This window comes from Furipterus horrens, unplaced genomic scaffold, assembly GCF_987537825.1.
Source record: "Furipterus horrens unplaced genomic scaffold, mFurHor1.1.pri manual_scaffold_10, whole genome shotgun sequence".
Taxonomy (NCBI): Eukaryota; Metazoa; Chordata; class Mammalia; order Chiroptera; family Furipteridae; genus Furipterus; species Furipterus horrens.
Window position 1 is genome coordinate 44,152,324 of NW_028327180.1, and position 27,315 is coordinate 44,179,638.

Here is a 27,315-nt window from a genome sequence, read left to right on the forward strand (position 1 = left end):
AGGGGGTTAGCCAGGGTCCAGCTTCTGCTGCCCTAGTCGCAAGTCTCAGGAGGTGGGAGGAGAGGGAGAAATAGATAATGTCCCCATACAGGCCATCAAAATGTTATGGTAGTTGGTTACATGGCTATGAAAGAATTCACAAAGAGAAGAAAGCACAGAGAGTAAAGTTTTTATTCACTCTCCAGGAAAGAAGAGGGGCGTGGTGTGGAGAAAGACACCTGCACTGAAGGGTGGGGGCTTTGAGCTTTTATTGGATTATAATTGGATTATAAAAAGGGTGGGGGCTTCCTGATGTGAGGCCCCTGGGCTGTTGGGGCGTTGTAACAGAAGCTGCAGTTTGTTCCAATGTTATCTTCTGCCTGTGGCTGTTGGGGAGCTGTTCGTCACATTCTGTTCTTGCTTTCCAGTAATTTCCAGTCCTGGGGTTATAAGCTCAGAAGAGTAAAGTGGCAGTCGTGATTGACAAGGTCATAGGCCTGCTCAGCAATTGGTGCCACGATAGCAAATGGTGCTGGCTTTATCCTTTTACAAGGCCCCCTTTTTCTCTGACTTTCCAGTGAGCTAAGAGCAGCCCCGCCTAGGTTCACCCCTGTTGCTTTTTCCACCCTAGGCCCTTCCTTTGTTTCACTGTCCCCAGCCTTAATAAACATATTCTCAAAATCACCTGGACTCATGTAGTGAAATGTTTCCTACAGAGTCAAGAACCCGCACACTACAGGCCAGCCCGAGGCAGAACCACTGCAGCCTTGCTTATCCAGTGACACTAGGCAAGGAGCTATGAAAAGTGCAGAAAAGACACAGAAAATAGATCAATAAAAAGCAGAACCATGGGTCTGGTGGTGAAAGATGAGAAGTTCACTTTTCTGAGAACAATTCCCTAAGTCAGTGCATAGAAAATAAACAAAAAGCAGAACCATAAGTCTGATTATGAAAGATCACTTTTCTGAGAACAATTTCCTAAGTCAGCTGGCCTGAAATACCTCTGTTAATTCTCATGAGATTTCCTCGAGACAGGAAAGTGGTTGGGTTAAAGCATAGTAGAGAACTTTGAGAGCTGGCTGGAAAGGGTTACCTGCATGCAGGGATGCAAGGGCCGTCACTTCTTCCAGGTACGTGTAACCTTGACAATGACTGTACTTTAACCTACCCCTTTATCAGGAGCTACTTAGTTCAATTAGTTGTCTTTTCCTTCTTCTCTTTCCTCTGCTTGCTTTTGTGAGAAATGCTCACAATAAAAACTGGGACACAGGACTTGAGCCATAAAGCGAGGCCTTTATTCATGAGTCTGCAGAGCCAGGTGCACCCTCACAGCCAGGAGAAAGTGCGCGCCAAGTAGACAAAGATGGCTCGTTTTATAGTCTTAGCTTCCTCACCCTAAAATTGCCCTGAAAGTGATTATCTTCCCCACCCTAAAATTGCCACCCTAAAGTCATTAGCTTCCCCACCCTGAAATTGCCACCCTAAAGTGATTAGCTTCCTCACCCTAAAGTGAGAGCAATTAGCTTCCCCACCCTAATGCAATTAGCTCCCCCTCCCCTCTCCTTCTTCCCCGTTTCTCCATTACTGGTTACTCCGGAGTTACAATCTAACACGGTTATCTAAATGCCCCTTCTGTGATTTGTAGATATGCCAGTGCTGTCAGCTCCCTTCTCAGAGATCCTTTAATTTCATTTGCCCTTAAGACCCTTTAATTACATTTTTCCTTCGTTACTAATGACTTTCTACTGGTTTGGGAGTCACTATGTCCTTGTTTCTTACACTATGAACACCCTCCTATTCTCTTAAATTATGGTTTCCTACCTCACCACCCTATTTAAATGAGGATCCCAAATATCCCTAAAATTTTTCTTTTGTTTTCTTTTTTTTTAAGATTTTATTTATTTATTATTAGAGAGAGGGGGAGAGAGGGAGAAATATAGGGAGAGAAACATCAATTGTGTGGTTGCCTCTCGAATGCCCCCAACTGGGGACCTGGCTTACAACACAGGCATCTCCCCTGACTGGGAATCGAACCAGCAACCCTTTAGTTCTCAGGACAGCACTCAATCCACTGAGCCACACCAGCCAGGGAAATTTTTGTTTCCTAATTGATATTCTTTCCTTATTGATAATTTCTGTGACCTAGCACTGCCCTGACTTTCTCTCTGCCTCTCTTTTTATTCTTTCCTCCACCAGCCTTTTCCTTTTCCTATACCAAGAATATTATTAATAGCATCCAATATTTTTGAGTACTCATTATGCACCTTATATGTATGAATTCATTTAATCCTCTAAATAGACCCATGAAGCAGGTACTACCCATCATACAGATGAGAAAACTGGGGCACAAAGAGGTTATGTTGCTTGTCCAAAGTCACACACCTTATGAAGGGCAGAGCCAGGATTCTACCCAAGCTGCCCAGCTCCACATCTTTGCTATAATGCTCTTTCCACAGCATTCTGCTTTGGTCTTTGTCTCTTCTTCTACTCCCTCTCCCTGAAGGAATCTTATGGTCCTGTGGCTTCAACAACCACCTCTTTGCAGATGGTTCCCCAACTCTGAAATCCAGTCCATCCTTCTGGCTCCAGATCAAATAACTATCAACAGCCACAGTACCAGCCAAAGCTTACATTCATCAAACTCCTACTTCAGCCTGGCATCAAGTTCAAATTGTTTTACACTCCTTATTACATGGTATATTCACATTACAGATGTGAAATGGCATCATGGAAAGGGTATAGACCTGCTTATTTATTTGAGAAGGAGTGATACAACACAAACTCTATTTAAAATAACATTAGCTACTTGAAAGCAAATGCCATGTCCCCTCAACTTTGCAGCCCCTCCAACAACATCTTACATTTAAGAGGTGTCCATTATATATCTGTGGAATCAAACTTAAGTGAAAGTTTATAATTTAAATGAGAAAAGCCCAAACAAGATATTTCCTGCTTTGGAGCAACTAGAGGCAGAGTCCCAGACACTTGTGAGATGGATCATTTGTGAATTTTGGTCTCTCTGCCCTCATCACTGGATGGCACAGGCAATGGAATAAAATGAGCATCAGGTCAAGGATTGGAAAGGGGCTCTCATGCAAATAAGATAATAGAGACAGCTACTAGCATTTATGGAAGATTTATGACAGACACATAATGAATGGATAAAGAAAACATAGTATATACATACAATTCAATATTACTCAGCCCTTAAAAGGAAGGAAGTCCTGCCATTTGTGACAACATAGGTGAATCTTGAGGACATTATGCTAAGCAAAATAAGCAAGACACAGAGGACAAATACTGCATGATTTCATTTATAGGACATATCTAAAGGAGTCAAAACTCATAAATGCAGAAAATAAAATTGTAGTTGCCAGAGGCTAGGGGGAGGCAGAAATGAGGAGTTGTTTTTCCATAGGACTAAAATTTTTGTTATATAAGATGAATAAGTTCTAAAGATCCACTGTAAAATAAAGAACCTGTAGTTAACAGTGCAGTGCTGTGCACTTCAAAATATGAGTATGTTAAAAGGGAAGGTTTTATGGTAAGTGTTTTTACCAAATGAAAGAAGAAAAACACAGAAGAGCACAAGGAAATGTTTGGAAGTGATGGATATGCTTTAGTAGGTTGCTTGTAGTGATGGTATCGTGGGTGTATGGTGTATGCATATGTCCAAACTCATGAAGATGTGTGTAGGCTTTTGTAGATAAAGCTTTTTATAAATCCTCACCAGAGGACTTTTCTTTTTTCATTGCTTTTAGAGAGAGAGGAAGGGAGAGAGACAGAGAAACCATCTATGTGAAAGAGAAACATCGATTGGTTTCCTTCTTGTACACACTCTGACCAGGGATCAAACCAAAAACCTAGGCATGTCTCCCAACCAGGAACTGAACCTGCAACCTTTTGGTCTACGGATGATGCTCCAACTGAGCCGCACCAACCAGGGCAATACCTCAATAAAGCTTTTTGAAAAGTGGGTTCTAGTAATAGAAGGGTCTCTGTTTGCCAAGTGGAGTGGTGGGTGTAGATGAGGGTGGACTAGTTTGGTGGAGATGGGATAAATTTTGATTCCTGTGCAGGCTGACCAAGGTCGCCATGTTGGGAGGAAGCTCAAACTATCCCAGGCCTTGAGACCTCATGAAGGGACAGTAATGCATAGACAGTTTCCAGCCACTCCGGCCCCGTCCACTGTCTAACTGCAACACTATAAGAAACTCTGAGCCAGAACCACCCAGCTAAGTTCTTCCCAAATTCCTGGCCCACAGAAATCATAATAAAACAAGAGATAACACAATGAATGTCATTTTAAGCTGCCACATTTTGTGTTGGTTAGTTTTCCAGTGATACCTGATACATAGCCCTTGGAGAATTTATGGGACCTTTCCTCAATAGTTTCATGACTCTCCCTTCTGCTTCCCTGTTCCAGGACTCTGCATTCTGCTGAGTTTGTCAGGAATCGTGATTCGGAAAGCCAAAGGTGAGTGGTGAGTGCTCAAAGCCTGACTCTTCTCTGGTCAGAGACCAGAGAGGGTATGGACTAAGAGTGAACCTGGAGCCACTCACATCTTCTAACAGGCCAGATAAAAGAGGCTGGTTTGGGGGACAGAAGTTGGGCAGGCTTGCTCCTGTGTCATTTCTTTTTTAATTGATTATTTCATCAAATTTGGATGTCTTTTGCTGTTGTTGTTCAATTACAATTGTCCCAATTTTTCCCCCATTGCTCTCCCCTCCCCCACTTACCCCCCTCCCCTGCTCCCACACTCAAGCCCCCACCCATTGCTTATGTCCTTGGGCTCTTTATACTTGTTTCTTGATTAGACCCTTCCCCTTCTTTCCCCCTTTATCCCCCTCCCCCTCTATTCTGCTCACCGTTGGTCTGTTCCTTGTTTCCATGTCACTGGTTCCATTTTGCTCATTTGTTTGTTTTTGTTCATTAGGTTCCACTTATAGGTGAGATCATATGGTATTTGTCTTTCACTGCCTGGCTTATTTCACTTAGCATAATACTCTCCATTTCTATCCATGCTGTCTCCAAGGGTAGGAGTTCCTTCTTTCTGCTGTGTAGTATTCCATTATATAAATATACTGCAGTTTTTTTTTTATCCACTCATTTACTGATGGGCACTTAGGCTGTTTCCAGCATTGACTATTGTAAATAATGCTGCTATGAACATTGGGGTGCATAGATACTTTTGAATTGGTGTTTCAGGATTCTTAGGGTATAATCCCAGCTTTAACCAGGCTCATCAGGTAAACAAGAGAGAGAACCCAAATAAATAAAATCAGAAATGAAAGAGAAGAAATTGGATATATTTTAATTTATCTTTTTATTTTACTTTATTAGTCTACTTGTTTGCCTTTAGTACCCACAATAGTCCCAATGCGGAAACAGAACAGTGAGTGAAACAAAGTCTCATGAAGTGAGACTAGTCAGGAGAGACAGAGCATGATGGTCACCATTTCATTCTGATCATAAATACATCAACACAAAATGAACAAGATCATTTTAGGTTAGCTTTAATTCCTTGGAGATCTCACTAGATTATGATTCAGCCGTTCCAGGATGGGGTCTAAGATTCTGCATTTCTAATGAGGGGATGCATTCTGAGTAGCCAAGTTCCGCATATTGCTCCCCTGTTGTGTTCCCAGCACCCACTGCCCATGATCCCTTCACAGCTCCCACACCTCTTCACTAGCCTCAAAGCTTGAGATACTTCCTCAGCCCCATTCTTTCCATTCATTCTCAAGTGGCCTCAAATTAAGATATTTAGTGTATCTTTGTCTAAATGAAGTTATACATAGGGCTACAAAGACAACATGTACCCTCCCATGGGAATATACCTCCCATGGTACCCTACAAATTCAAATTTTTATAACCATATGTACCAGACACTACCCAAAGCACTTTGTATATATTAGTTCACTTATCACAATAACCCATTTTACAGATGAGGAAACTGAGACACAGAGAGTTTAAGACACTTGTGCAGAGACACACAGCTATTAAGTTGTAAAACTGGAATTGAACTCAGGGTCAAGTCATTCTTCTTTTATTAATTTTTCAATGATCTTGAGAATAACACAATTATATTGAATTGAAATATTTGTGTTAAAATTAATTTGTTTAATGCCAACCCCAGTCCTATATTATGCACTCTTCTGTAACTTGGGTTTGGTAGCTCCAGCTTTTCTTTTTTTTTACATTTTTTAAATTTATATTTTAGTTACAGTTGACATACAATATTATATTAATTTTAGGTGTACAACTTAATTGGTCAGACATTGATGAAATCTCACCATTTGCAACAACATGGTTGGAACTAGAGGGTATTACGTTAAGTGAAATAAGTCTGAAAGGCAAATACCATAATTTCTTACTTACCTATGGAATCTAAAAAACAAAATAAATGAACAATCAAAACAGAAACAAACTCATAGATACAAGGATCAAGCTGATGATTGCCAGATAGGTAGGGTCTGGGGGGATGGGTGAAAAAGGAAAGAGGTTGCCAGTTATAAACAATGACAGAGATGTAAAGTACAGCATAAGGAATATAGTCAACAATACTGTAGTAACTGTGTATGGTGTCAGGTGGGTACTAGACTTACTGGAGCGATCACTTCGTGGCGTATATAAATAGTATCTCTAATGGTTTTACTGTACTGAGATCTCACAAAAGGAAAAAGGTGCAGGCTCCCTCAGCCTCCAGAGGCCCTGCTCAGAGGCAGAGCCCGGTGATAACTGGAGTGTGTTCGACTCAGATGACATCTGACCTGCCTCTCTTCTCCCCACAGGTACCTGTCCTCAGTGCCCCCAAAATGCTTTCTGTGTCAATGACACGCTCTGTACCTGCAACCCTGGATACACTTCTAAATCCGGGCAGAAATTCTTCATGTTCCCTTTGGAAATATGTGAAGGTAAAGGGGTCATTTTCAAATCACCCACAGTTGGGACTTGAAAGTAGGCGGCATAAGGGTGTGAGTAATAACAGTAATGCACAATGCTGACAACTACCACTGCACCTTCACCAAGAAAGAAACGCTTTCATGAAGTCAGCAAAGGGGGCTCTTCTAAGACCTAGCTAGTTCTCAGTATTCTCCTCTATAACATGAGGATGCTAATGCTGACTTCATGAAAGGGTGGTAGGGGGATTGAATAAGATAATGAATGTGACAGTACTTCATGGATTATAAAGCACTATGTAAATGTTTCTTTTTAAGTTAAGCAGAGAGAATATGTACTGAACTCGTGGCAAAGAGAAAATAAAAGCTTGGGCAGAAACTTTTCTAATATAAATGCACATAGTTCCTAAGATGCAAAATACAGTCTCAACTAAATAATTAAAAGGTCTGACCCAATGGAAGAATAAACACTTCAGATTTGAGTTAATATTGGATTGCATCTTTCCCCTAGTTCAAGTTCCTTCCCAGTTGGAAGCTAGCAGTCAGTCCTCTTTCCCACCTAACACTTCTGTTCTTCTTTGCCCGATCTTACTGCAGTTGGAACCCAAAAGAAAGAGAAAAAGGAAGCAGGGAAGTCTCTACTTGGCTGATGCTATTGTTGCCATTTATCCTCTATATTCCTGAGATTTAACAATGTCTCTCATGAGAGCCTTTGTGAGGTTTCTGAAGAAAATTCCCCTCTCACCCTGTCACTGCCCTGAAATTCTCTAGATAATAGCAAGTCCCTCCCTCCATCTTCCTCATCCCAGAAGAATCTTGTGATTCCTTTAGCTTCTTCCTGCCAAAGTCCATTTGCCACTCCAGGTGACCCTCTGGGACAGAGCATAAGCAGCCCCACACCAGAAATCACCTGACCCACATCTAGGTCTTAGGGAATATTACCCCATCTTTGCCTGGGAAACTTGGGAAATACAGGTGGAGTAATATCTCCTTTGCCTAACACAAATCAGTGGCTCACCCTCTAGATTTTTTAGGAGGAATAGGCACCAACCGGGTCCCCAGAAAATACAGACAATGTATAATTAGCTGAATGAACTCCTTAAAATCCCTCTCTCTCTAGTGAGATGAAGAGGAAAGAACTCTCACAAATTTCTCCTCTTCAGTGGGAGTCAGGGGTGGCTCACAGTGCAGCATCAGCTCTCTCCAAATAAATCCTCCCTCTCTTACTGACCAACCCCTGATCCTTTAAACGCTTGATATGAGTGAAGGATTGAAGAATCATATGACCAGATTCTATACAACTTCTGCTTTGCAAATATTGTGTCCAGGCCGGTTCCTCACTTGGAAATGCCATGTCTACCCCAGTTGGTGCTAATGCTGAAACTTCTGCTTTAATAACTGTTATTATGATAAGTTAATGTCAAAGTATTGCCTCACCATGTGGATTTTAAAAGATCACTCTGTAGAGAATGATAGTGATATTCAAGAAAACTTAGCAAAGGCAATCACAAGTACAAGATCTTTGGATTGAAATATGTCTAACTGGTTCTATCAAAAGAAAAGAAAGTTAGTATACCCATAGCCTGGTAAGTGATAGGAACATTGGGTGGAGACAGAGTTAGGAACCAATCTTATAAAGCCATCATCATCTTTTTATTGAGATTTAATTCATATACCATAAAATTCACACTTTTAAAATATATAATTCAGTGGGTTTTAATATATTCCAAAATGTGTAGCATTTCTACTATCTAATTCTTTGAGGTATATACTTAGGAGTGCAAGCAGTGAGTCACGTGACAACTATGCTTAACTTTGTGAGAACTTCTGAACAATTTTCCCAAGTGGTTGTGCCATTTTATATTCCCACCAGCAATGTATGAGAGCTCGAATTTTCCCACATCCTTTCCAACACTGTATGGTCTGCCCTTTTTTATTATAGTCAGTCTCGTGGGTATGAAGTAATATCACATTGTAGTTTTGATTTGCATGTCCTTAGTGGCTAATGATGTTGAGAATCTTTTCACGTGCTTCCTGTCTTCTTTGAAGGAATGTCTATCAAATTATTTACCCATTTTTAATTGGGTTCTTTGTATTATTTTACTATTGTTGAGTTCTTTATATATTCTGAACATTAGACCCTTACCAGATACTTAATTGGCAAATATTTCCTCCCATCTGTGGATTTTCTTTTCACTTCCTTGATAGTGTCCTTTGAAGCACAAAAGTTTTGTTTTGTTTTGTTTTTATGAAGTCCCATGTATCTATTTTTTATTTTGATGAAGCCTAATGTATTTATTTTCTCTTTTGTTGCTTGTGCTATGGGTGTCATATCTAAGAAACAATTGTTTCTTATAGTCATTCATTTGGGATAATATATTTCTCATTGTATTAGAAAATGAAGGAATCATTTCTAATTTTTTTTAATGTATTATGGATTTTAAACTAATGGATGACATTTTCTACTTTTTAAATTTTAATAGTTTCTTTGCAAAAACATATGATTGAGTTTATTAAAAATATATTATTTTGCCCTGGCTGGGTGGTTTAGTTGATTGGAGCATCTTCTCATACACCAAAATGTTGCAGGTTCAATCCCTGCTCAGGGCGCATACCTAGGTTGTGGGTTCAATCCCCAGTTGGGGGACGTACAGGAGGCAGCCAATCTATATTCCTCTCTCTCACATCTATGTTTCTCTCTCTCTCCCCCCTTCTGTCTCTCCCTTAAAAAGTCAAAACTATATATCCTTGAATGAGGATTTTTCTTAATGTATATTTTCTGTTAAAGGAATGTGAGAGTCCCTCTGTGCACAGGTCTCTGTGTCTTTCAATCTCTCTCTATTTCTGTCTCTTTATACCTCTCTCTGTCTGTGTGTCTGTTTGTCTTTGTCTTTCTGACTCTCTCTATAGGCATGTGTATATATTTATTGATTTTACTTATTCACCAGTTTCTCCATATTCTTCCTATTTTTTACCCACTAGATCTTTCCTCTGTGTTTGCTTATTGATAGTGTATTCATTTGCGGCCCATCCATATTTACTTTTTATCTACTAGTTCTGAGAGAAGTATATTGAATATCTCAGTACAATTGTATTTTGATTTGTTCTTGCTTCTTGCATTTCTATGTGTTTTTGCTTTCTGTACTTATCTGCCATCTTGTTTGGTGGGATACATATTTACAACTGGGATAAAATATTCTGTTAAGTATCAATACATAGTGTCCCACTATACCTTATTTAGAGATTTGAGCCTTAAATTCAACTCAATCTGATATTAATATTATATATTTTGTTTTATCTCTGTTTTAATTCTCCTAGTGTCTTTGTATACCCCTTCATTTTTTAACAGTCTTTATCAGCCTTCTGAAAACAGCACATAGCTGGATATCATTTTTTAGCCCAGCATTCTAGTTATCTATTACTACATAATAAACTCCAAACTTATTGGCACAAATCAACCATTTTATTAGGCTCATGGATGCTGTGAACCAGAGATTCAGAAAAGGCACAGCAGGGATGGCTCTTCTCTGCCCCATGGTACTTTAGGTATTGTGTCACTTATTAGATGAAGGGGGCACCAAAAAAATAGAATTATCTTCTGGAGGGTGGGCCCCTTGTAGTACGGGCTTCCCCTGCTAAGTGAATGTTCTAAGAACACATCTGTATCAGTATACCAGCTGGCATTGTTGTGAGAGGCTGTGTTTAGCTTCAGTGAGTTTTTTTAAAGATTCTTTCAATATGTTTACCCATTTCATAATGCATGATTTACGAGTGCACTTGCTCACACTGCACTGAGTGTTCAGTTTTTGATCAAAAATGGCATGATCCCCTGTGCCCCACCCCTACCCCCCATTCACTGGATCTCGCCCCACGCTACTTTTCTGTTGTTTCCCTGGATGAAAAGTCCTCAAAAGTAAATGTTTTGCCCTGTGGAAGAAGGAAAACAAAAATGGCAGAAGCACTAGAAGACATTAAAATTGATGAGTTCAAACTCTTTTTGAGCAGTGGAAAAAATGTCTCAATTACGTGTAGTGTCTCAAATGGAGAGGACATTGAAGGTGACTGAAGTTTAAACATGTAAGAATAAAAACACAATTTTTTATAAATAAACTCTGGTTTTGGGGGGGTTACCCCTCATAAGGGCACTAATCCTATCACATCAGGAACCCATTCTTATGAGTACATTTAATTTCAGTTACCAATTTATTTTTTTTTTCTTTCTTTGCCTGGCTTATTTCACTAAGCAAAATTCTTTCTAGTTCCATCCATGTCAGTTACCAAGTTAGAGGCCCCATCTCCAAATACAGCCACACTGGGAGTTAGAACTTGAACATATGAACAGAGAGGGGATACAAACACTCAGTCCATAACAGCAGACATCGTCAATATCCCACTTAAATGCCCTCAACATTCACCATTCTTCTGCACACCAGATCTGAGACTTTTTCTGACTACTGAAGACCACTCAGCCCATGTTCAGGACAGGTGGAAAGGGGACTTAACACTTCCTGTGAGCATTTCATCATCAATAAATGATGAGAATCAGTGGATAAATATCCCCTTTGCATGAGGTCACTCTGAAGTGTGTACACTACCTCCCAGAGGAATTGGGACCCTGTTGCCCACACTGGAAACTTGCTTGATAATATCCCCTTTATTTTCTGCCATCCCTTTCTCATTTCACCACTTCCTCTTAGTGTTTTCTCAGATCATCTCCCAAATAAAGTACTTGCATTTAGATGCTGTCTCAATGTCTGCTTCTTGGAGAACCCAACCGAAGTCAATCAGGAAAGGCAGGAACAAAGACAGTCGTTACCTTAACTGATTTTCCTGGAAAGCCAGAACAGAACCTGGAGAAAAGGGCATAGCTTCTAGCGCATGTTAGATGCTCAATAAATCTTTGTCAAATGAATGACCAAATTTCTCCTTTGTGTTCCAGATACTGATGAATGTAAACCACCCATTAGTATATATTGTGGACCAAAGGCTGAATGCCAGAATGTTGGAGGAAGTTTCTACTGTCGCTGTGATCCTGGATATAAACTCCTCTCTGGAGATACACAGTTCAAGAATTCCAATGAGAACACTTGTCAGAGTAAGAAAACTTTTGTCTTCTTGTCATCCTTCCACAGATTTCATTGAGTCTAACACTAGAAAAGATCTCTGTGTGTGTGTGTGGTGGGACAGGACATGTTTCTATTTCCTGGAAAGAAATGGATAATGAAAAGAGGAGAAAAAGGAAATAAGGAAGTTAGAGAAATAATAGAGTTCAGAAGGCAAGTGGACTTTGAAGATGAATGTTATAAGGTGATGAATGAGACCTTTTTCCTTGAATTGCAAATAAGAGAAACTCACTTGGGTTATTTTAAGCAGAAAAGATAAGTTTATGATAAAGATGCATGGATATATCTTGGAACTCAAGGACAAGAAGAGAGCTGGGCTTCTGGAATGAAATAAAATTGGGGACTCAGCACTATTGGGGTGCCCCAGTCTCTGATACTCTTTGGGACTCAGCCTGTCTTCTCTTTCCTTGCAAACTGGCTTTCTCCACTTCCTAGTCCACAGGACAGGAAATATGTCCAACAGCTCCAAATCTTACCATTGCTATTGAACCAACCACCCAAAGAAAGATAAGTTGACTCTGTCTTAGACCTAATTGCAAAGTTTTTGGAAATATACAAATTGGCCCAGCTTGAGTCATATTCCCACCCTCAGATCTGTGTCCAGAAGGAGGTATCATGTTATATAAGCATGACCACTCTGATGGAGACTATGTAGATGGGGACAGTCTATACCCAAGAAATATGGGACATGGCAGACTTATCTATGAGGCTTGGTGACAGTTGGAATGATAAGAGAGTATTTAAAGCTAAATTCTACGAGTCTGATTATTAGAATAATGGTAGTACACGTACTGAGAGCTAAATATTTATTTCACTTATCCTATGTACAAGGTAATACACTCGGTGCTTTACATGTATTATTTCATTTAAAATAATCATATGAGGTAGGCACTTTTATTACAGGTAAAGAAACTGAGTCATCCAAAAGTTAAGTAACTTGCCCAAGATAAGCCAGCTAAGAAGCAAGTTTGCCTGTATTGAAAGTCCCTCGGCCATTCTCTGCATGGCAACATGGGTCTCAGGGAAGCCATAAAAGAGACAAAGCACTCTTTTTCTGGTGCAAAATTATAACAATAATGTTATCTCTCTTTGTCACTTAAGATCCAGCCTGGAAAACAGAAACCACACTAGGTCTTTCAAACATAAAGAATTTTATAGAGAATTGGTACTGATGAAGGAAGGGCTGAGAGGTGAAAAGGCGGTAAGGGAGGCAACACAGAGATTAGCAATAGCAGAAATAGGCATCCATCCTAGCCCTAGAGGGAAAGGGGAGGAAGTGGTATTTCCAGGGCCCAAGAGTTCAGTCCATTTAATGAGAGGTAGAAACTTGGAAGAGATGATGCAACCAATGCTAGAGCTACCACAGGCAGCAGAGAGAAAGGGGAAGAAATTCCCCGGCTTCTCCCTTTCTCACCTCTCCAATATTCTACCAGTATTTCCCATTGGCTGAACCCATCAGGAAGCCACAAGGCAAGAGATCCTGGCATATGGAGCTCTTTATGAAACAGAACAGAGCATGGAAAAAGTAGGACCTGAGCAAACACTAGCAGTTGACGGGCAATTGCTGTTTTCCAAGAATATGGAGTATTTTCCTTACAAATGTAACTTAACGTGGGAGCCTGGTGATACTTACTGTAGAGATAATTCATTTCAAACTGTTGTTTAAGTATGGTCAGTGGTTCTTATTCTATGAGATAATGGAGGAACCACTCCCTTCTTTCCCAGCTTCCTTCAAGAAAAATGAAACTTACCTATGAATCTCAATTTGTACCTCCATGTTCTTAAATGTGTTCTATTCCAATTTTAGCCTCCCTTATGTAGATTCTCCACTTTTATTTTCATTGTTGAGATTTTTGGTCACTGGGTCCATATCTGAGGCAAGATTTATAGTTGGCAGCTCCAGTTCAAGAGTGGAGAAAAGGTAATTGGTAATGTTATGAGAAAAGCTGGCTGAAGCATGTTTCAAAGTGTTCTCATCCTCCTCACCACCACTAACCTTGTATCTGTTAGGATGCTTTTGGCTTTAAGTAATATTATACCTGACTAAAAGTGACTTATCAATAGGGGTTATTAATAAATCTCAATATAACAAAAACCCTGAAATAGATAGTTTCTGTTTGTTAATGTAGCATCTCAATAATAGCAGAGCTTTGGTTTGATCTTTGTTGGCTTTTCCTCATTATCCCAAAATGGCTGCCACAGCTCCAAACATCACATCTTTACACAACCATGCCTCTTTTGGAAAACAAAGAATAGGAGATTGGTCCTCCTGAGCCTCTTTCTCTTTTTACCATTAAAAAAAAAAAAAATTGTCCTAAGAAGCATCCCAGCAGACATAAGTCAATTTGGCTAGACCTGGGTCAAACTCCTACCTGTAAACAAGTTTCTAGAATAACTGAATGAGATCACAGGGGCTGAACATGGGATTGGGGGCAGTTTCAACTTCACCCACCTGAATAAAATGAGTGTTTTGATAGCAAGGAAGAAAAGGGACATGGCTGCTGAGTAGGAATTCTTCACAGTGTTGCATGTCCAACAACTTTCAGATCCCTCTAATGATGCACCTACCCCAACATTAGGTCCTGGGATTGATGGTGGGAAAGAGAAAACTTGTCTTGTAAAGTCTCATAGATAATCCTGAGAAGAGAAAACAGTACATGTCTCTGGAATGAAGCCTTTCTCCTTAGATTGGTGGGACAATGTAAGTAAAGCTCCAAGAAGCTTGTTTCCTGTGCTCCTTCCACCCAGAATTAAGGCCATGATGTTGGAGACCCCACAGCAGAGAGCTTGGAGGAAGATTGACAAGGGTCGTTGCATCCTACCCACCCACCTCACCCCAGATCCTCTGAGTAGCTCAAGGTCGTGAGCAGTACAAGCCTGCAGCTAGAAATTAGGAAGCCTCACATCTCAATTACCAGGCCATCTCTGCACTAATAACATTCATGCTAGGTCAGTTCTGCAGTTCCTTCCAACAGGGGTGCCCAAGACTCCATGATCCTTCCACAAAGCTAAGGGTCTCAGAACGAAAAGGAACGATTATGCCAAAAAGGAAACAATACTATTCAGGGGGGCTAAGATCTAAACTTTCTAAAAAGATTAAAACAGGGCCTCTCAGATCAAACTGGAGAAAAACAGTGGAGATGGCTCTCTAGGTGCAAAGACCCCATGGGAAGTGGGATTCCTTTTCCAGGAACCTGGCTGGATTACAGAGCCCCAGCTGTTCTGCAGCAAGGTTCTTAGGTAGCTCAGGGGCCACAGACAGGCATCATCAAGGATGCCTCTAAATGACTGAAATTGCTTGTGCCCATTCTGGTACCTGTGTATGCAATTTCTGCACTTGGGGAGTGGTATGAGCTTTGTGCTTAAACAAATACAGATTCAGTCTAGGCTCTACCACTTACCCCACATGACTGTAGACAATTCCGTAAGCCCCTGCCCCCATGCCTCTCTTTTATCTGCTTAAATGCTATAACAACAGAACCTGACTTATGGGCTGTTACAAGGATTAAATGAGATAATGCATGCAAGGTGGCATTCGATAAGTGGTAACTGGGATGATTTTTGTGCATGGTGCATTCTTCTGTTGGATACATCACATCTTCACGAGACAACATAGCAGACTGGTTAAGGAAACTTTGCAGGGACTCTAGGGCCAGATCCCAACAGAATGCCCTTGGGTACATACTACTTTTTGTCACCCTATCTGTAAAATCAAGCTATAACTTCACATCCCCACAGGGGATATGCTTCATAGTGCTATTGCAAGGATTAAATGAGATACTACCTTTTAAAGCACTTAGGACAGTGCCTAGAAGTATTTGCTAATATTGTTAGCACCTCATCTGATTCCTAAAAAAAAACAAAAAGAACAAAAAAGGTTAAAACCCTTGCTCCAGCTAGAGAGGTCATGAGAAAGTTCAGGTAGGTCTTTAATATCAAGAGTATATTTTTTACCAATGGGAGGTACTCCTGCAAGATTTAAGCCCAAATTCTTGCATTTTCCCAGGTCCCAAGCTGGAGTTCACACTAGAGTCTTGGAGCTGCATGAGCTCCTAATGTGAGGTATAAATTTTCCTCTGGTCTTCCCCAAGTGGGGAAAGAACACAGGATGCATAGGAAGAACTACTGTGCCCAAAGTTCACTGCTAGCCCAGCACTGCTAGCTCAGACAATCAAGAAATAGTTGTTGAGTGAATGAGTGAATGAATGAATGAGTCACCTTGAACCTGAACCAGACAGTGATTCTACCTGGGTTCTGATATTCATCTGTTAAATTTACCTTATTTTCTAAGGAAGAGAAATTTCTATGGTTATTGTCCTAATTCTAAGAGCTCTTTACAGTTCCTTATATGGACTGAGTCCACCTGGGGTTAGTTACCACCAATATTGGTAGGTCCAAGAAAGCACCCATGAAAAAGTATGCAGCATTCAGCCAAAAGTACTTTTTTTTTTTTTTAATGATGATTATAGTTTCCAATAACAGACACATTCTGAACTCAGGGTTGTAAGTCAGAGTTCTTGCATTCTTTTTTAAAATTTATTTTTCAGTGACAGTTGACACACAATATACATTAGTTTCAGGTATACAGCATAGTGACTAGACATTTATATAATTTAAAAAGCGACCACCACTCCCCAATAAGTCAAGTACCCACCTGGACCATGCACAGTTATTACAACATTATTGACTATATGCCCTATGCTGTACTTTACATCCCTGTGACTATTTTGTAATGCCAATATGTACTTCTTAATTCCTCCACCTTTTTCACCCTGCTCCCCAACCCCCCCACCCCACCCCATTTGGCAACCTTCGGTTTGTTCCCTATATCTATGAGTTTGGCTCTGTTTTATCTGTTCATTTATTTTGTTTTTTTAGATTCCACATATAAGTGAAATTACATGGTATTTGTCTTTCTGTCCGACATTTCATTTAGCACAATACCCTCTAGGTTCATCCATGTTGTCACAAATGGCAAGATTCCATTCTTTTATATGGCTCAGTGATATTCCAAGCTCTTGCACTCTTAAGACAAAGCTTCGTTCGGTATTACAAGAAAGTTCTTTGCCCTTTTTAGCAAATAGACTCAGCTGAGAACCAAGATACAAATTGGTATAGATTTAACCTCAGTTTGACATTAACAGGTATGTAAACATTTGCTGTCCTTGCCTTGTCTTTCTAAAACAGTGGTGGTTGTCCTCACAAATCACAATAAACAACACACAAGAACCCATTAGCAGCAGATAACCAAAATGTACACTCCTGTTTCTGTTCTAATTCCCAGCCAGTCTGAATTTAAGAACCTGAGGTATTTAATTTTCTCTTTCCTCAGCTGTTTCAGGTATAGTGTCCAGCCAAGACTGAACTAAAGAATTTGGAGCCTGCACTTTTCTGCTTCCTCTATGCCAGGATATCTCTATCACAGCAATGTTGGCATTTGAGGTCCGATAATTTTTGGTGGTTGAGAGGCTCCTGTGCACTGTAGGGTGTTGAGCTGCATCCCAGGCCTCCACCCCCCAGGTGCCAGTAGCATTTTCCATCCCAAATTGTAACCACCAAAAATGTCTCCAGCCCTTGCCAGAGTCCCCTGGGGGCAAAATCACACCCAGTCAAAAAAATACTGCTCTGCGCCGTAGCAAGGAATGTGGACTCTGATCCCCTCAAACAGTAAAAAAGCTTGTCAATGAACACAATTAGTTTGACTTCAGATGTTCTAGATTCCAGTTACCCACCTTACCTGCCCACCTCTCTACCCTTTCACTCTCAGTTCCAGCAGTAACTTCCCATGATGTCTTTTGCAGAGATCACCTCCTCAAACACGATTAAAGGCAATAAAGAGGTGAGTGGAAGCTGAGTCCTGGAACCCAGCCAGGTAACAAATATTTACAAAGCTAAAATTAACAAATGTTGGTGGGAACTATATATTATATATGTACTACATATTGTTTATCATATATTGATGCATCATATACATGATATATATTTTAATACATAATGTATGTTAATTACAATGTATTATATCACATATAACTATGATATATACATATAGTTGACTTTTGAACAGCATAGGGGCACTGACCCCCACCATGCAGTCAAAAATCCATGTATAAATTTTGACTCCCCCAAAACTTAGCTACTAATAACCTGCTGTTGACCAAAAGCCTTACTGATAACATTGTTGATGAACACATATTTTGTATGTTTTGTGTACCATATACTGTATTCTCACAATAAAGTGAGCTAGAAAAAATAAAATATTGTTAAGAAAATCACCAACCTGCTAACCAAAGGGTCGCTGGTTCAATTCCCAGTCAGGGCACATGCCTAGGTTGTGGACCAGGCCCCTGGTTGGGGGCATGAGAGAGGCAATTGGTCGCTGTTTCTCTCCCTCTGTTTCTCCCTCCTTTCCCCTCTCTCTAAAAATAAATAAATAAAATCTTTAATAATAACTTTAAAAAGTGAGGAAAAAAGAAAATCATAAGGAAGAGAAAATACACTTACATTATTTATTGAAAAAACCCACGTATAAGTGACCATGGCCAGGTGACTAAGTTGGTTGGAGCATTGTCCTGTACACCAAAAGGTTGTGGGTTCGACCCCTGCTCAGAACACATACTTAAGTTTAGGTTCATTCCTAGGTCAGGACATGTACGAGAGGCAACCAATTGATGTTGTTCTCTCACATCAATATTTCTCTCTCTTCTCTCTCTCTCTCTCTAAAAATCAGTGAACATATCCTCAGTGAGGATTAAATTCACATATAAGTGGACCCACACAGTTCAAACTATGTTGTTCAAGGGTCAACTGTATACCACTATGTTTATCACTATATGTATGTCCCTATATGTCTCACTATGGAGATAGGTAGATAGAACAATAGAGAGAGAGAGAGAGAGAGAGAGACTACTGCCCCCTAAAGATAGGACCTATCCTAGACCAAAAAAGATAGACTAAGCAAGACTGTATTAGGATATGCTGAGCTGCTGCAACAAAGGAGCCCAAATATTCAATGGCTTTTAAAAGACAGACCTTTATTACTTTCTGAGTTAACAGTCCAGAAGTGAGCAGTCTCTTTCCATACTATTACTTCACCCTGACACTTGTCTTCAATTGCATGGCTGTGTTGCTGCAATGTTGCATTCTTACCACAAGGGAGAGGGAGTCCAGAGAACGTTGTCTGGAGAGCAGGGTGAAGAAAAAGGAAGAGTGGAGAGATGGGATGCATCTACATAACTCTATGATATGCTAATAAGGATGTGATCATTTCTTAAGGACATGTCTTTTTAAAATTGTTCAATTACTGTTGACATACAATGTTATATTAGTTCCAAGTGTACAACAGAGTGATTAGATTTTATATAACTTCTGAAGTGATCACTCTTGTAAGTCTAGAACTCATATGATATCATGCATAGTTATTATAATATTATTGACTGTATTCCCTATGCTGCACTTGACATCCTGTGACTGTTTTTATAACTGGCAATTTGCACATCTTAATCCCTTCCAACCCTTTTTTCACCCATTCCCCAACCCCTCTCCCATCTGGCAACCCTCAAAATGTTCTCACAAAGTTTGTTTCTTTTTTGTTTGTTTATCTATTTTGTTTTTTAGATTCCACATGTAAGTGAAATCACATGGTATTTGTCTTTTTCTGTCTAACTTATTTCACTTAACATAATACCCTCTCGGTTCGGTCATGTTGTTGCAAATGGCAAGATTCCATTCTTTTCTATGGGTGAGTAATATTTCACTATACGCACCACATGCACCACATCTTCTTTATCTAATCATCTGTTGATGGGCACTTAGGTTGCTTCCACATCTTGGTTATTGAAAATAATGCTGTAAAGAACATAGAGGTGCATATGTTTTTTCAATTTACTATTTTGGATTTCTTCAGATAAATACCCAGAAGTGGAAGTGCTGGGTCATGTGGTAGTTTTATTTTTAATTTTTTGGAGAAGGCTTCATACTGTTTTCCATAGTGGCTGCACCAATTTACAATCCCACCAACAGCGCATTAGAGTTCCCTTTTTTCAGAGACATTTCTTAAAGTGACAACCCAGAAATTGCCCATATGGCCAAACCTAACGGCCTGGGAGGTTGGAACAATATGGTCGGCAGCTGGGCAACACAGCCCAGCTAAAAGTTGAGGAATTCATTCAGTTACTAAAAGAAATATGGGGAAGTGGATAGTGCAGGACAGCTAAAAGAGAGGGATGCCAAGAAAATACCTGTTAGATAGTAATCATTTAGTGTCTGTAAACCAACTCTGAATTTAAACAAAAATAATCCATGTCTCTGAGAATGTCTAGTTGAGCAGAATGGGATCCTTCCTTCCTCTGCCCTCTCTACTTCAGAGGGACTGTTCACACCTTGCACCCCCACCCCCTGCAATCTCCAGGCCTTCAGGTATCTGCTGTCCTCTGCACCTGAAACTCCTTGCCCCAGTTTGTAACCTGGCTGGCTTCCTGCCACTGTTCTTTGTTACAAAAGAGTGTCTCATCCTGTTGGTTGGCCTCCCTAAACAAACCTCCACCTTAGTTAGCATCCCCTTCCCCATGTTCTTATGGTAGGAGCTGTGGAGGTTAGAAGTGTAGACAGGTTTTCAAGTCTTAGCACCACAGTGGCAAGTGACATGGGCAAAAGACACAACTTCTCTGTGTTAGAGTTCTCCAGGGAAACAGAAGCAATAGGAGATATAGATATAAAGAGATTTATTACAAGGAGTTGGCTCATGTGATTACAGAGGCTGACAGGTCCCAAGATCTGCAGTTGGCAAACTGGGGACCCAGGAGAGCTGATGGTATAGTTCCAGGGACCTGAGAGCAGGGAGAGCAGAAGGCCTGAAACATAGGAAGAGCTGATGGATGTTTCAGTTTGAGTCTGAAGATAAGAAAAAACAACCAATGTTCTAGTTCAAGGCAGTTGGGCAATCAGGCAGGAGGAAGTTCCCTCTTACTTAGACTTTGTGTTCTATTCAAGCCCCCACCTGACTGGATGAGGCTTACCCACCTGAGGGAGGACCATCCACTCTACTCAGTCTACCCATTGACATGTTAATTTCACCCAGAAATACCTGGAGTGTGCTTGACCAAATATCTGTGCACCCCATGGCCCAGTCAAGCTGACACATAAAACTAATCATCACATTCTCCAAGAATTGATTTACATATTTGTAAAATAAGGGTAACTACAGTGCCCACCTCCTTGGATAGATGGGAAGTTTAGATGAAATCATCTATATGGAGCACTCAGCAGAGTGACTGGTCCAGAATACACATCCTATCCATGTTATCCATGTCATCTCCAGCAGGCTGATAATATTGACACAATGGGTTGTCACCCTATAGACTGTGAGCCTCTTGAGGACAGAAATAAGACCAAGCCTTCATTGGGAGTTCAATGATTGTTCATTGAAGTAATCAATAATCATGTAATTAAAAGGGATATTTCATTATAAAATTTACTACTGTGTTCCTCAAAAAGTTAAACATAGAATTACCATATGCCCCAGCAACTCCACTTCTATGACTATGCCCAAGCTAATGAAAGTAGGGATTCAAGTAGGTATCTGCACATCCATGTTCACAGCAGCACTATTCACAATAGCCAAAAGGTGGATACAACCCAAGTGTCCATCAACAGGTAAGTGGATAAACAAAATGCCATCCATATACACAGTGGAATGTTATTCAGCCATAAAAAGAATGAAGTTCTAATACATGTTACAATGTGGATCAACCTTGAAAACATGCTGAAAGAAACCAAGCACAAAAGGTCCTATAATGTATGATTCCATTTATATAAAACATCCAGAACAGGCAAATCCATAGAAAGAGAAAGCAGATCAGTGGTTGCCAGGAGCTGGGGGAGGAGAGAATGGGGAGTGACTGCTTAATGAGTTTTATTTTAGGGTGATGAAAATGTTTTGGAATGAGATAGAGGTGGTGATTGTACAACATCATGAATGTACTAAGTTGCCACTGAATTGTATACTTTAAAAGGGTGGATTTGAACTGAATTATATAATTTATTTTTAATTTGTTTTTAGAGAGAGAGGCAGGGAGGGAGAAAGAGAGGGAGAGAAACATCAATGTGTGGTTGCCTCTAGTGCACCCCCAACTGGGGACCTGGCCTACAACCCAGGCTTGTGCCCTGACTGGGAATCAAACCAATGACCCTTTAGTTCGCAGGCCAGTTTTCAATCCACTGAGCCACACCAGCCAGGGCCGAATTATATACTTTAAAAGGGTAGATTTGATATTGTGTGCACTTCACCTAAAAAAAAATGCCATGCCAGAAAAAGGTAGGTGCAAAATCATCATGCTGGGTCAAATACTAGTGGCAACTCTGAAAGGCCAATACTTCGTGCCTACTCTGTACAAACAGATTTAAACCAAGAAGATTTCAGCTGTCATTTTGAGGAGAGAAAGAGATCTTCTATATCAGGCAGGGAGGGCGAAAAGCTCAGAATTTCCATGAAGACTCAGACTGAAAGAGCAAAACATTAAGAAGGTGTATGTGAACACCCATTTGGAACGTTCCTCCTGCACTTAAGTATCATTCTGCTTCTAGCTCTTTGGTGTGCTAGCATTTTCCTCCTCAGAGCATTCACTCATTCAGTACACGAACACTTACTGAGCACCTACTATTTGCCAAGGACTGTCTTACGTGCTGGGAAAGAGCTGTGAACAAGGCAAAGTCCCTATCCTAATGAGACTTAATGTCTAGTACTTTGAAAGATGCACAAATCCCTGGGGAGCAGGTGGGAGTTTAGTACCCCAAGAGTCTGCATTTCTATCAGGCTCCCAGGTGAGACTAATGCTTCTGGTCCAAGGACCACACTTGAGTACAAGGATTTGGGGATCAGCATAAAAATTGTCTTTTAACTCAACGATGTTTTAATTTTTAAAGCTTCCCCTTAAGCCCTATTCTCCAGCCACTGGTCCATCTCTTTGCTATTCTTCATAGAAAAATGTCTTGACTTTAAAAGGCCAGTTAGGTGGTGAGCATGTAGTGAAGGGTAGAGGGGGTGACCGAAGGAGATTAGACTTCGGGCAGTGGGCACACAATGCAACATACAGATGATGTATCATAGAATTGTACACTTGACACATAATTTTATTAACCAATGTCACTCCAATAAACTTAATTTAAAAATAAAAATAAAAAGGTGAATTAGAGTACCTTCTGAACTATGTCTACCTCAGAGTTTCTCTTTGTATAGTATGATAACATTATAATATTCAAGACTGGGTCATTCTTTGCTGTGGGGTTGTCCCATGCATTAGAGGATGTGGAAGAACATCTCTGGCCTCCATCCATTGGATGCCAGGAGCACCCCTCAGAGGTGACAATCATAAATGTCTCCAGACTTTACCAAATGACCCCAGGGGGTCAAATTGCCCAGGTTGAGAACCACTGGTCTATTTCTACCAAACTTACCACTTCCCTGTTGGTAAAAGAGGTTAGTAATAATTAACCCTTATCCTGTATTTACCAGGTACAAATATGCAGCATCTCTTAACTCATTTAATCTTTCCAAAAACTTTATGGGTCCTTTTATTGTCACCTCCTAAGGTGGAGACTAAGGCACGGAGTGATTGAGTGACTTTCCCAAGGTCACACAGCCAGTGAATGTACAGTCAGGATTTTAACTTAGTCCTCCAGCTCCAGAACCTGCTTTCTACTGTCCCTCAGGGTTGGGGGGACCTACAGAGTAGATTATTATTTATTATTATTATTATTATTATTGTTTTCTTTAAAGATACAACAAGTTGTTGAAGATTTTGAGTCACTTCTTACCAACAAGACTCTGTGGGGAACGGGAGAGAAGAGAAAAGTTGCATCCAAAGTCACATCTATTCTGCAGACTATGGAATCGACTGTTCTAAAAACTGCCTTGAAAACCCCAGACCAAGAAATCCAGAAAGTTCAAAACAGTACTGTGGGTAAGAAAACAATAAGGCCTGATACCCACAGGGCAGGTGTAGGGGTGCTAGTTACTAGATGGTGTCTGGATTAGGCAATTAGAAAAATATATAAGTACACTGCATGAGACCATTTATATAAAATGCTAGAAAATGCAAACTAATCTATGGTGACAGGGGTGGGGGTGAAGGGATGAAAAACTGGAGAAACTTGGGGTCATGGAAATGCTCACTGCCTTGATTGTGGTGGTGGTTGTACGGGTGTATATACACCAGTAAAACTCATCAATTGTACACTTTAATGCACAATCAATTACACCTCCACAGAGCTGTTAAAAAAAGATTGTCAGTGGTTTTCAATCCTGAGTCTGAGATTTGGGCTTAAAAATACTTTTTTAATCTAGTGCTTACATAACTTAATAGCACATGTAGAAGAAGCATCTTACTACATTTTCATATTTTAAAAATGAAAATCATTTTGCTCTGGCTGGGTGGCTCAGCTGATTGGAGCATCATCCTGTACACAAAAGGGATGCAGGTTCAATTCCAGTCAGGGTACATACCTAAGTTTCAGGTTCAATCCCCATCGGGGTACGTCCCGGAGGCAATCAATTGATATTTCTCTCTCTCTCTCTCTCTCTCTCTCTCTCTCTCTCTCTCTCAGCCTTCCTCTCTCTCTAAAATCAATGAACATGTCCTCTGTTGAGGATTTAAAACAAATGAAGAAATTCTTTTACGTATCGCACTTGTCATGCATATTACATAACCATGTGAGATAACACATTAATTAGCTTGACTGTGGTCATCCTTTCATTAGACATAATATATGTGTGAAACCATATTGCACACCTTAAATACACAATTTTTATTTGCAAAAATAAAAAAAATGCCATAGCAAAACCAAGTATTAATTTTTTTAATCATGAAAACCACAGAAACAAAACTAAGTTTAGACCAGCCCAATCTGCCCACAACCTAGTTAGGCCCATGTTTGATGACGAGACACATATTTGTTGTGTATGTTATCTTTTACACACGGTTGCACAACCTGCTCCTTCACTCCTTATCTCACTAACATGTTACCATGTAAACTATATAGAGCATTATTACCCACATTATTGTCTTCAGTGACTTATAGAGTTGCATTGTATGAGACTGAGTGCCATAATTTAGTTTCCTATTCTGGAAAATGTGGGTTTTTGCCAAACAACCCCCTGATAAAGACCACTAAAATTTTACCTGTGTGTATTTGTTTGACATTTTCTTAGAATAAATTCATAAAGGAGGAGTTTTTAGGTCAAGAAGAAAAAACATTTTAAACTTTTGATACATATCACTATATTATCCTCCAGAAATGTTTGTTGTGCTTTTATTCTGCTCAGGGAAATCAAAGGATTGGTGTATGCCTACCTACCTATTTTTGTTTTACCAACTTGGCTGGTAAAATATTTTATGCTGTATAACAGTAATAATAATAATGATGAATTTAAAAGATAAAATAAAATCTAGTGCTTAACCATCTTGGGACACTGGAATCGTGACACTTTCATTCTACATTAAACCATTTTCCAAATTACAGGTAACTCTCACCTTTCCTGATTTGGCCAGGTTCTAAGTGTTGGATCGGCAACTAGTGCCCTTACTTCAGTGACCTTCAGTCCCCTTGTCCAAAAAAACTTAGGTATTAGTAGTGCATATAATGTACTTAGAACAAGGGCTGGTACTTACAATTTTGATTATTTTATTTTTCATCTAGTATTACAAAATTTTATTTAAATAGTATTCTTTTTTCATATTCCTCTAATGGTGTCATTCTTTGTTATTTTGTTATGCTATTTTGTTACTTGTTTTAACTTTTTCAACATGTACAAAAGGAAACATCATTAAAACCCTGCTGCATCCATCACCAATTTTCAACTCACACAGCCAGTCTTCTTTTCAAGCTAAATATTTTTATAAGCTTGTTTCTTCATTGCAACTTTTCCATGACTTATTAGGACCCTTAATTTTTGAACTTCAGTTTTCTCATCTGAATAAGGATCCCTCATGGGGTTACATGAGGCTGTCATAAGATGACAATGTATAAAGCCCAGCACCTGGCACCACCTACACATTCAGTAAATGTGGCCTGTTGTGTTGCTGTGTACTTTTTCAGGTTATAATAACAGAAAGCTTGCTCAATGCTTTTCTTACCAGCTTTTGAAACTCGAGTTGTTACAGACAATTGCTCTGAGGAAAGAAAGATCTTCAGTTTGAACGTCCAAATGAACTCACTGGACATCCATTGCAATGACATCATCCAGGGAAATATACAAGGTACATGTGGTGGCTGCATTCAGAATCCCTAAGACACACAGCAATATCATTGTGTGAGTCATGAGGAAACGTTCTCAGTAGGTTCCTACCTGACAGGTTTGTTACCCTAAGATTGCATCACCTGAGACTTTTCCTTAAAAAAAAAAAAAAAAAAAGACATCTTCCCAAAGTGGAAGCTTTCTATTCTTCAGCATGGAAGAGACTTCTTTGTAATTTGTGGGCTGTTCTGTCCACATCTCATTTGGATTCACCCAGAAGCAGCTTCTAGGACAATTGTAAGGGATTTCAGTGTAAGGAGTTTATTCAGGAGGTGATCCCAGGAAGCAGCAGTAAGTATATTAGTCAGGGTTCTTCAGAGAAACAGAGCCAATAGACTGGGTGTGTGGAGAGAGACAGATAGATTTTAAGGAATTGGTTAATGTGATTGTGGAGGCTGGCAATATACAGCCAGGGAAGAGTTGATGTTGTAGCTCAAGTCCATAAACAGTCTGGAGACAGAATTCCCTCTTCCTCAGGGGAGGTCATTCTTCTACTTAAGACCTTCAGCTGATTGGATGAGACCCACCCACATGATGGAGGATAATCTGCTTTACTCAAAGCCTAAATATTTAAATGTTAATCTCAAGGCCCCTCCATGCAGTTGCAAATGGCAGTGTTTCATCTTTTATCATGGCTGAGTAGTGTTCCATTGTACATATGTACCACATCTTATTTATCCATGGATGGATCTTGAGAATACCATGCTAAGCAAAACGAGTCAGTCAGAAAAAGCTAAGAACCATGTGATCCACTCATATGTGAGATATAAACAGAAATTCATAGATACAGACAACAGTATGGTGGTTACCAAAGGGAAGAGGGGTGGAGGTGGGTAGTAAAAGGTAAATGGGGCCAAATAAATGGTGATGGGAGGTGATTTGACTTTGAGTGCTGGGCACACAATGCAATGTACAAATTGTGTATTATAGAAATGTACACTTGAAACATATATAGTCCTATTAATAACCAATGTTACCCCAATAAATTTAATTTAAAATAAAATAAGTAAACTATCACTA

The 27,315-nt window shown here is 39.9% G+C and overlaps 1 protein-coding gene across 4 annotated transcripts in view; it reads left to right on the top strand.

The window, feature by feature from the left end:
• Positions 1-986: 986 nt before the first annotated feature.
• The window catches only part of ADGRE3 (adhesion G protein-coupled receptor E3), a 56,562-nt gene continuing 30,233 nt past the window's right edge, over positions 987-27,315 (top strand). For 2 of the 4 annotated variants that reach the window (XM_090289668.1, XM_090289671.1), the window contains exons 1-7: positions 987-1,109; positions 4,406-4,456; positions 6,775-6,897; positions 11,822-11,977; positions 17,807-17,844; positions 23,779-23,962; positions 26,138-26,257. In XM_090289668.1, the coding sequence (XP_090145794.1) occupies positions 1,085-1,109; positions 4,406-4,456; positions 6,775-6,897; positions 11,822-11,977; positions 17,807-17,844; positions 23,779-23,962; positions 26,138-26,257 (697 nt within the window). In that variant the 5' untranslated portion in view covers positions 987-1,084. The remainder of the gene's footprint in view (positions 1,110-4,405; positions 4,457-6,774; positions 6,898-11,821; positions 11,978-17,806; positions 17,845-23,778; positions 23,963-26,137; positions 26,258-27,315) is intronic. The other 2 variants (XM_090289669.1, XM_090289670.1) reach the window with 2 other exon arrangements.